We start from the raw sequence: 12,075 nt of genomic DNA, 5'->3' as shown, positions 1-12,075 counted from the left end.
TCTTCTATTCTTATCTTGAATTGTTATTTAACTTTTCATAATATTTATGTCTTGTCTCTCCAGTTAGACTCTATCTTCCTCCAGAGTATGTAACGTGGAGTCCTTCGTGGACTTAGCATGGTGCTTAGCTATACAAATCTTCCTTAACTTACGATGGGGTTATATCCCAAAGAAAGATGATGAAAATATTGTAGGTCAAAAATGCATTTAATACACCTAACCTACTGAACATCACAGCTTACCCTAGCCTGCCTTAAATGTGCTCAGAACAGTTACATCAACCTACATTTGGGTAAAACCATCTAACAGAAAGCTCATTTTCTAATAAAGTATTGAATATCTTGTGTAGTTTATTGAATACTGTACTGAAAGTGAAAAACAGAATGGTTGTAAGTGTATCGGTTGTTCACCCTCATGATGGTGTGGCTGTGGCTCGCTGCCGCTGCCCAGCATCACCAGAGAATATCCCACCACAGATCGCTAGCTAGGAAAAGATCAAAATTCAAATTTCAAAGGATGGTTTCTAATGAGTGATTAGTGCTTTCCCACCATTGTAAAGTTGAAAAATCATAAGTTGAACCATCATAAATTGGGGACTATCTATAGTTCAGAAAATATCTGTTCACCTAGATAACTGCTATTCACAGTGAGAATCAGGTTAAAGAGCTAAGAGCTTTAATAATAACACAACAAAAAATAAACCCACCTTTCCCCAATCTCTCCAAAGTGAACTCTCCTTTTTCTGTCCACTATGTAAACTTGTTCATGTCTGACACAACACTCACTGAAACAACTGCTCTTACTTACTTAGAAGTCTGTTTTATCCCCTAGTTGGTGAGCCCTGGAGAACACAGATCACATTGTATTCATCTTTGTTGCCTTATAGCTCAACACAGTGCCTAACACATAGTAAGTGCTCAGTTAACAGAAACCAAAATGAAATCATCCAATTTTCAAACATTAAGTCTGCCACGTGTAAGACATTATCCTTAGCTAACACTATGGTGGTAATCATTTTTCAATGTGTAAGTGTATCAAATCAGCACGGTGTACACCTTAAACTTAAACAATGTTATATGTCAATTATGTCTCAATAAAGCTGAAAAAAAAGGCATTATGCTTAGAATTGTAATGAGGTATCATTAGATACTAAACTGTCCCCTTCAATATGTAAGAAAATGAATTGGTCTAAATAAAGAAACACCAACCAAAAAAAGCAGAGAGGTAAGTACTTTTTAAAGACTCACTGGCTCTTTTGGATGCCAAAAAAAGGGGGGGAAGAGAAAAAAAAAAGCTTTATAGATGCCAATGTGCTAAGTGAAAGAAATGAGATTGAGAGACTAAAAGAAATTAAATAAGATTTATTCCTGCCCTCTCCTCTCCAGCGTATAGGCCATCCCCATCTTCACCCTTCTCCAAAATAAAACAAAGCCACAACCACATCCAGATGCAACTTTTGGCTAAGTGTTTACGCATAAGATTATTGATTATGGACAAGAGGGCTGAAAATACTTTCAGGCAGATAATAGAGACAAACAGAATTAGGATGTCCTTTACTGTAGCAAAAAAGGTGGATCATGCCAACAATTTACTTGCTACCATCAGAACAGACAAAAGGAAATGAAAGAGAACAAATAAATTTTTAAAACTATCTAAGATACTGATTAGTGGAAATAAAGGTCAAGGTCAGCTGTCTTTGTGAGCTAACTCATTTTATCTTTATGTCCATAGCCGCTTGATTTCTCTGGGGGGCAAAAAAAAAGGCACTGTCTTACAGAGACAACATATCAGAAAAAGCTGCTGCCGGGCCAGTCTTATACTCACATGTCTCCTACAGCACTTTAATAGGCTCTCGACAAGCATGTATCCTAGAATCCATCTGGCTTGAGAAAAACTCAGATTAACAGAAAACAGATTTTGCTACACAATCATAGGATATACAGAGAAATAAGTTCCTAAACAAATATCAAAATCAAGAAACAACTTTTAAAGAGAGATTTGGAACTAAATATTGGATCTAAAAGCCAATATGCTTATTATAATAGTAACAGAAGTAGCAGTGAGTGGCAGCTCCCCTGTTTACTGAGAGCTCACTCTGTGCCAGGGACAGAGTGCTGTATTAATTTTTCATTTAATCATGATTATAACCCTTTGAGTTTGATGATAATGCAAAACTGTACACTATACTATCTAGGTTCACCTATTTCATTACATTTTTCCTTTAAACAAATCAAAGTGTCCAAAAAAAAGGGCAAAAAAACAAACTTAGAAAACAACTTAAAAAAAATGGAATGGGATGTTACTATGAAACACTCTGCTTTTGTTTTAAACTTATACTTTAAACACACACACACAAACTGCTCAAGGTCACTACAAATGAGCAGAAATTAGTAGTTATTACAATTCTAGTAAGGTTCCTAAAATAGCCCTTTGAGGTTGGGGCAGTTTTCTCTGTATTTAAATGGATTAGCCTAGAGTCATGATTGCTCAAATGATACTAATCACTTTAATTCTGATTAAAGGGACATGCAAGGCCATTCCGGATAAACTGTCAAGTCAGCAGCAACCTCAATCTCCCAGGAAAGCCTTTGCGAAATAATCGTAAATCCCGGCTGGGGCCCTAGGGATAGTCCTTATTTATGGTGTAGCTAACAGATATTTTATCAAAGTAACTTTTAAGATAAAAGCAAATTTAAAGAAAAATATCTTTAAAGTTTATTTAAGAAAAATGAATATTTAAAGCAAATATCATCAGAAAGGAAAATAAATCTGATGACTTTTAAAAAAATCTTCTTTTTAAGGGGCCGGCTCAGTAGTGCAGCGGTTAAGTTCGCACAGGACACGGCACCGCTCAGCAAGCCATGCTGTGGTAGGCATCCGAGATAGAAAGTAGAGGAGGATGGGCACGGATGTTAGCTCAGGGCCAGCCTTCCTCAGCAAAAAGAGGAGGATTGGCACCAGATGTTAGCTCAGGGCTAATCTTCCTCAAAAAAAAAAAAATCTTATTTTTAAAACATCTATATAGTTTTGCTCTCTTTTGACAAATGCTGGGTTAAAATATTACATTCATTCTTCACAGAAATCCTTAACAATGTTTTTGTGACTAGTGTAACAATTCCTGTCAAAACGCTTTCTCCTCACATTCTTATATGAATGCTATTTAACTTGTGATATCTGATTTCCAAAAAAAAAAATATATGAATTTACTCCTAGGCTTATAAACCCATTTTCTTTTAGTTTTAGTACCTAGATTTCTACTGTCTCTTGATTATGAGAGAAATTACAGTACATCAAAATGCTTAATAAAATCTTTTTTAGAGCATATGATTTATTGCAGTTACTCTGATTATTTTTTAAAGGCACAGTCTCAAGAAAATGAAAGGAACTTTTGATCTGTAGCTGCAGAAAAAAATCATACATTTTAATTGTGAAGAAAACAATCTTTTGAAGGCTTGTAGGTGAGAATACATAAAGGCAACCTACCAACAAACTCAGTGCAATATCAAATAATAAATAGCTGATCATAACTAAAATAACATGGATTTGATGGAAAAATAACAATTAAGGGTAAGTTTCATTTTACACTCTGTTTGTGCTTCTATAAAGTTTTATTTAAGCCATATTTTGGAAAACAGAATACTGTAAATGTCCTAAAGGTAATTTCTACTATTAAGAGAACCCAATTTTAAATTTATTTGTAAAGCAAAGTTAATGCCAGAGTTCTTTGCAGATTTGAACTGTTTAAAATACCATTTGTATTCTTACAGACTCAAGCACCCTGAGCAGTCTCATATTAAAGTCAAAAGTGTTGTTACTGCAAATCCGACACAGAATAAAAGTAAGAGAACTAGAAAAATGCATTAATACTTACTCAGTTCTCAGAGAATAGTAAATTTTAACAGCAGTCCATCAATAGCTCTAACAGGCAAGTCACAAAACTTGAACCATTTTTCATACGGTAATACTTGAGACTGTGACCCAACTCTTATAACTTAAAAAAATTTAATTTATAGTGCTTAAGATACACTTTTTGAGGGCTGGCCCAGTGGTGTAGTGGTTAGGTTCATTCGCTCTGTTTTGGCAGCCCAGAGTTTGCTGGGGATCCTGGGCGTGGACCTACACACCACTTATAAGGCCTTGTTGTGGCGGCATCCCACATATAAAACAGAGGAAGACTGGCACAGATGTTAGCTCAGCAACAATCATCCTCAAGCAAAAAGAGGAAGATTGGCAACAGATATTAGCTCAGGGACAATCTTCCTCACCAAAAAAAAAAAGAAAAAGATACACTTTTTGGTAAATACTCTTACAACGAAATTAGTGAGAGTATTAGTTTAAGTGTAGTAATTAAAAGCAGGGTTCAAATCCAAGCTCTTTCACTTATTAGGCCTATGTGACCTCTGAGAAATTGCTTGATCTTTCTATGCCTCAGTTTCATCATCTACTGAAAGGGAAAAATAGCGGTATTTACCTCCTAAGGTTGGTGTGATGATTAAAAGAAGTTAATCTTTATAAAGCACTTAGCATAATGTTACACACAGTATTTAATAACTGAGTGCTATTATTATTATTGTGTTCTGGGCTTTACTGCTGAATACAACAAATGCCAAATTTACTTGTCTTGTTGGGGCTCAATATAACAAAGTCAAGGGGACAGAATGAAAATTTCTCTTCAGGGTATAGTAATGATTTCTGATTTATCTGATTTACTGTAATACTTTCACTTTCTTACGCTTGTAACAATTAAAGTCAGATGCATAAAAACAATAAGAACTGATGATACCTTCACTGAGATATCAATACAGAAGTTACCTACCTGTGCAGCTCCTCTGTTTTGTCTTCGGTTGGACCTACGATTAGTAAACAATGGCGAAGGACAGCTGCCATGACACGGAACTGATGAGAATCACTCTACGGCAAATAAAAAAGAGGAGAGGAAAAATTGGGGATTGAATACCTCAGTGAAGGAGTCTGGTGCATTACCACTTCCTGGGAGTCATCTCATGGCCCTTCTGCCTCCCCAAACAGTCATTCTTATCCCATGCATGGTAGAAGTCAGGATATTCTAGCAAGAATTCCCAAGGCAGTATTAAGTAACAGTCATTCTCTCATATGTACAGCTACGACCACCTCCGGAAACGGCTGAAACCAGACGTTGTGGATCCAGCCACTCCCTGACGGCACATCAGGCAAAGAGAGGCAGGATCAGCAGCCATGTGTCTAGACTTTACTTCACCTTAAGCTGCGACTCAGCCAGGGATCTTCTCCACTTTTACAAAGTCTAGACTCTTGTGTTTGATAGTATACTGTTCCAGTTTACTAACCACTATAAAAGTTCCAACAGATGTAATATTATCAGATATTTTAAGAGTGGGTTGCACATCCATAATAAAAATGTCTCATCTCTTAACTTTCAAAAGTAATGGATTAAAATCTATAATCTATCAACTTCATTTTAACCAATCTTCTTAATCTCCTAGTTCCCCCAGAGCTACCAGCAAGTGATAAAACAACTGATCTGAGTTTAACCTCCTGTGTTTCCAGTGTTTACTCATTGGCAGTGGTATTAAAGACACAGAGAGAGAGTCAGAGGGAAGAAGGCAAACAGTTGGAAATAAACTAAGCTCTGAACAATCATTTGCTTTACCTCCTCATTTTTAGTGAGATCTTGGGCCACTACAATTTCTTTAATCATTTGCCTCAATAGCATCTCTCCTTCTAGATTTTTAGTAATTAAGAAGACATATGAAATTAGTGATAATTATGAGACCATGGATATGCTACACTTGAGGAAGGCTCTGTTTACTTCAAAAGCTAATAAAAATTTTAAAACTTTACTATATACACCATTTATTTCAAGTTGATATAAAGTGAAATATATTCACATATTATACATAGCCTATATTCATATATATAACTCAACCTTCTAGAAGATATCTCTTATAAAATCTAACATAAAATCTAACAATAGGACACACTTTCATTACTCATAATGCAGATGACAATATTTTAAACATAACACCATCATGTGTAGATTTGGAAGAGATGAAGGCCTCAGTGGCATAATGGAAAAAGCACTGCTCTTGAAGTCAGGAGTCTAGGTTGTGACCTTAGACAAGTCATATAGCTTCTCTGAGCCAAAGTTTCCCCACATACATCTCCACAAACGTGAAACTGTTAGGGTTATAAAAAGATTAAATTAAAGAAGAGGATACACATGAAAGTGTACTTTCAACGAAACATTTGAAGGTGAGGGAGAAGAATGAGGGAGGAAGGAAATAAAAGGTAAGACTGATAGAGGTGAAATGAGTGATAAGGAAGTAACTGGGTGTTGGGGGGTCGGGGGAGAGGCAATGAAGAAGAGGGACCAGTGGAATGCCACAGACACTTAGAATGCTGTCCCACTTGCCATCCATCTTCAAATGGCTGAATCAAACTTCTCTAATATGTAAATGTGTTTTTCCTTACCTCAAATTACATGAAGCACACTGAAATGCATGTCTATCATGCGTTCTTAAGTAACCCTATCCATTACTCAACTCTTAATAAGATCATATTTTCCTTGGTTTTGAAAATTAACTGGGAATGCACTTCCTTTTAAACTAGATTTTCCTTTATTCTAGATATACAATCATTCTCTTCTCATGCTGATGTTGACAAGCCTCTTGCAAAACTATCCATTTTGGTCTTTCTATTACTTGCAACTGTAAACCAAAATCCTACTTCTTTACATCCATTTCCTCCTGTCCCAATTTTCATACCAATTCCCATGTTGTACTCCATGACTGCAATGCCCTCTTTCTACCGTAAATCCACTAAATTCTTTTTCTCTACCAAAGCAACTACTGAAATCCCTGGATTGTTTGTCTCCACTCTTGGCATCACTTATTCCTTTTCATCCTCCAGGTCTCAGCTAAAATATCTTCTCAGAGAAGCCCCTTCCTTGATCACCTTATCTAAGTAGATTCCTTCCTTCCTTATTCTCTATCACTGTATTTTATTATGATTTCTTTTATGAAATCATACTTTAGAATTCCACATTTCTTTACATACTTGCATATACACTGCTTTCTCCACTAATCTATATCCTTTACGAATTTAGAAGGCATGTGTTTAATAGGTGCTCAATAATTTTTAATGTAAATGGTAAGTAAAATATACATAAACAAAAAAGTGCCCAAATCATAGGTGTACAGCTAGATAAATTTTCATGGAACGAGCACATCCATATATAACCAACATGAAAATGATGCAATGCCAAGATTAAGAACCCCAGAATTCCAGGGCCAGCCTGGTTGCATAGTGGTTAAGTTCACACACTCCACTTCAGTGGCCCAGGGTTTGCAGGTTCAGATCCCAGGTGTACACCTACATACCACTCGTCAAACCATGCTGTGGCAGTGTCTCACATACAAAACAGAGGAAGATTGGCACAATTGTTAGCTCAGTCACAATCTTCCTCAAGCAAAAAGAGGAAGATTGGCAATGGATGTTAGCTCAGGGCCAATCTTCCTCACCAAAAAAACAAAAAGAAGCCCAGAATTCCCCTCATAGCCCTTTCGAATGACAATTTTCCACTCCTCAAGGGTAATCCTCATATCTAACATCACAGTTTAGTGATTTTTTGCTGTCACTGGACTTTATATGAATGGAATAATAAAATATAGACCCTTTTGTGTCTACTTGTGAGATTCATCCACGTTGTTGTGTGTAGTTGCGGTTTGTTCATTTTCATTGCTTGAGAGCAGTGCTATTTGAAGTGCAGTTTGCGGACTACTGCTGGCCCACACCCTATTTGCCACTGATTCCCAATGCAATGATTACAGAAGGTGTGATTTAGAAACTTTTAGAGCAGTTTGACATTCTGTGTAATATTGTTATATAAGAGTTTCATTCTGACAGCTAGGGAAAAGAATCTGGTCCTTCACCACAGTTGGGTTAAGAAAGCACTGCTGAACAAAATGAATACATTAGAGTTTACTTATCCACCCTGCGCTTGATGGACACTTGGATTCTTTCCAGTTTGGGGCTATACTGAAGAATGCTGCTATGAACATACTTTTTTACATGTCATTTGGCATGCTGGGTCACAGGGCATATAGATAAGTCAAGTTTTAGAAGGTACTACCAAACAGTTTCAAAGTATTTATATCAATTTATACTCCCATCAGTTGCTCTACATCCGTGCAAACACTTGATATTCAGCCTTTTTAATTTTAGTCATTCTGTGGGTGTGTGGTGGTCTGGTTTTATTATGAGTTTTCCTGACAACTAATAAAGTTGAACACCTTTTCATATATCTATTGGTCATTTGGATAGCTCTTTTGTGAAGTGCTTGTTCAAGCCTTCTGCCTATTTTCCTATTGGGTTGACTGACTTTTTTTTTTTTTTTTTTTGAGGAAGATTAGCCCTGAGCTAACTACTGCCAATCCTCCTCTTTTTTGCTGAGGAAGACTGGCCCTGAGCTAACATCCACACTCATCTTCCTTTACTTTCTATGTGGGACGCCTACCACAGCATGGCTTGCCAAGTGGTGCCATGTCTGCACCCGGGATCCGAACCGGCGAACCCTGGGCTGCCGAGAAGCGAAGCATGTGAACTTAACTGCTGCGCCACCGGGCCGGCCCCGTGACTGACTTTATCTGTATGGATTTGTAGGATTTTTTAATGTATTCTGGATGGAGTCCTTTATTATATATATGCATTGCAAATATCTTCTCCCATTTGGTGGCCTACCTTTTTACTTTCTTCTCTCGATGAACTCATTTCAATGAAGACCAATTCGTCAATTTTTCCTTTATGGTTTGACCTTTATTTTGTCTTGTTTTAGAAATCTTTGCCTATTTAAGAAATATCTGATTTGTTTAAGATACGGTCATGAACCATATGTTGGGAAACAAGGCAAGCCTCTACAAATTTAAAAAAATTGAAATAATAACAAGCATCTTCTCAGATCATAGTGCTACAAGGCTAGAAATTAATTACAAGAAAAAAGCTGAGAAAGGCACAAAGATGTGGAGACTAAACAACACACTACTGAACAAGCAATGGATCATTGAAGAAATTAAAGAAGAAATAAAAAAATACCTGGAAACAAATGAAAATGATAGCATGCCATACCAACTCATATGGGATACAGCAAAAGCTGTATTAAGAGGAAAATTCATCGCAATACAGGCACATCTTAACAAACAAGAAAAATCCCAAATAAGCAACCTTAAAGCACACCTAGCTGAACTAGAGAAAAAAGAACAAATGAAGCCCAAAGTCAGCAGAAGGAGAGAAATAATAAAAATCAGAGCAGAAATAAATACTATTGAAATGAAAAAGGCAGTAGAAAGGATCAATGAGACAAAGAGCTGGTTTTTTGAGAAGATAAATAAAATTGACAAACCACTAGCCAGACTTACAAGGAAAAAAAGGGAGAAAGCTCAAATAAACAAAATCAGAAATGAGCGAGGAGAAATAACAACAGACTCTGCAGAAATACAACAGATTATAAGAGAATACTACAAAAAACTATATGCCAACAGAATGGATAACCTAGAGGAAATGGATAAATTCTTGGACTCCTACAATCTCCCAAAGCTGACTCAAGAAGAGGCAGACAATTTGAACAGACCAATCACAAGGAAAGAGATTGAAACAGCAATCAAAAACATCCCAAAGAATAAAACCCCAGGACCAGATGGCTTTCCTGGAGAATTCTACCAAACTTTCAGAGAGGATTTAATACCTATCCTTTTCAAGCTATTCCAAAAAATTAGGGAAGATGGAACACTTCCTAACACAATCTATGAGGCCAACATCAGGCTGATACCAAAGCCTGACAAGGACACCACGAAAAAAGAGAACTACAGGCCAATATCACTGATGAACATAGATGCAAAAATTCTAAACAAAATTTTGGCAACCAGAATTCAGCAATTCATCAAAAGAATCATACATCAGGATCAGGTGGGATTCATACCAGGGACACAGGGATGGTTCAACATCCGCAAATCAATCAACGCGATACACCACATCAACAAACTGAGGAATAAAAACCACATGATCATGTCAATAGATGCAGAGAAGGCATGTGACAAGATCCAACAGCCATTTATGATAAAAACTCCGAACAAAATGGGCATAGAAGGAAACTACCTCAACATAATAAAGGCCATATACGACAAACCCATAGCCAACATCATACTCAATGGGCAAAAACTGAATCCCATCCCCCTGAAAACAGGAACGAGACAAGGATGCCCTCTATCACCACTCTTATTTAACACAGTACTGGAGGTCCTGGCCAGAGCAATCAGGCAAGAAAAAGGAATAAAAGGAATCCAAATAGGGAGGGAAGAAGTGAAACTCTCGCTGTTTGCAGACGACATGATCTTATATATAGAAAACCCCAAAGAATCCATTGGAAAACTGTTAGAAGTAATCAACAACTACAGCAAAGTTGCAGGGTATAAAATCAATTTGCATAAATCAGTAGCATTTCTATACTCCAGTAATGAGCCAACAGAAAAAGAACTCAAGAATACAATACCATTCACAATCGCAACAAAAAGAATAAAATACCTTGGGGTAAACTTAACTAAGGAAGTGAAGGACCTATATAATGAAAATTACAAGGCCTTTCTGAGAGAATTGGATGACGACATAAGGAGATGGAAAGACATTCCATGTACATGAATTGGAAGAATAAACATAGTTAAAATGTCCATTCTACCTAAAGCAATCTACAGATTCAACGCCATCCCAATCAGAATCCCAATGACATTCTTTACAGAATTAGAACAAAGAATCCTAAAATTCATGTGGGGCAACAAAAGACCCCGAATTTCTAAAGCAATCCTGAGAAAAAAGAACAAAACGGGAGGCATCACAATCCCTGACTTCAAAACATACTACAAGCTACAGTAATCAAAACAGCATGGTACTGGTACAAAAACAGGTGCACAGATCAATGGAACAGAATTGAAAGCCCAGAAATAAAACCACACGTCTGTGGTCAGCTTATCTTTGACAAAGGAGCTGAGGGCATACAATGGAGAAAAGAAAGTCTTTTCAACAAATGGTGCTGGGAAAACTGGAAAGCCACATGTAAAAGAATGAAAATTGACCATTCTTTTTCACCATTCACCAAAATAAACTCAAAATGGATTAAAGACCTAAAGGTGAGTCCTGAAACCATAAGGCTTCTGGAAGAAAACGTAGGCAGTACACTCTTTGACATCAGTATTAAAAGGATCTTTTCGGACACCATGTCTTCTCAGAGAAGGGAAACAATAGAAAGAATAAACAAATGGGACTTCATCAGATTAAAGAGCTTCTTCAAGGCAAATGAAAACAGGATTGAAACAAAAAAACAACCCACTAACTGGGAAAAAATATTTGCAAGTCATATATCTGACAAAGGCTTAATATCCTTAATATATAAAGAACTCTCGCAACTCAACCACAAAACATCAAACAACCCAGTCAAAAAATGGGCTGGAGACATGAACAGACATTTCTCCAAAGAAGATATACTGATGGCCAATAGGCACATGAAAAGATGCTCATCATCGCTGATCATCAGGGAAATGCAGATCAAAACTACACTAAGATATCACCTTACACCCGTTAGAATGACAAAAATATCTAAAACTAATAGCAACAAATGTTGGAGAGGTTGCAGAGAAAAAGGAACCCTAATACACTGCTGGTGGGAATGCAAACTGGTGCAGCCACTATGGAAAACAGTATGGAGATTCCTCAAAAAACTAAAAATAGAACTACCATACGATCCAGCCATCCCACTACTGGGTATTTATCCAAAGAGCCTGAAGTCAGCAATCCCAAAAGTCCTGTGCACCCCAATGTTTATTGCAGCACTGTTTACAATAGCCAAGACGTGGAAGCAACCTAAGTGCCCATCAACAGACGAATGGATAAAGAAGATGTGATACATATATACAATGGAATACTACTCAGCTGCAAAACAGAACAAAATCATTCCATTTGCAATAACATGGATGGACCTTGAGAGAATTATGTTAAGTGAAATAAGCCAGCAAGAGAAGGATAATCTGTGTATGA

The 12,075-nt window shown here is 36.9% G+C and overlaps 1 protein-coding gene across 12 annotated transcripts in view; it reads right to left on the bottom strand.

Annotated features, from left to right (window-relative positions):
* Positions 1 to 12,075, bottom strand: part of RIC8B (RIC8 guanine nucleotide exchange factor B) — a 106,203-nt gene that overhangs the window by 51,163 nt on the left and 42,965 nt on the right. For all 12 annotated transcript variants that reach the window (XR_548290.2, XR_548292.2, XR_548293.2 and 9 more), the window contains one exon: positions 4,817 to 4,911. Coding sequence is in view for 5 of the 12 variants with exons in the window: in XM_070599812.1 (XP_070455913.1) it covers positions 4,817 to 4,911 (95 nt within the window). In the remaining 7 variants the exon portion in view is untranslated. The remainder of the gene's footprint in view (positions 1 to 4,816; positions 4,912 to 12,075) is intronic.

The sequence above is a fragment of the Equus przewalskii genome, chromosome 29 (genome assembly GCF_037783145.1).
Source record: "Equus przewalskii isolate Varuska chromosome 29, EquPr2, whole genome shotgun sequence".
NCBI lineage: Eukaryota > Metazoa > Chordata > Mammalia > Perissodactyla > Equidae > Equus > Equus przewalskii.
Note: the sequence above shows the minus strand (reverse complement) of the source record. Positions and strands in the feature narration are given on the sequence as shown.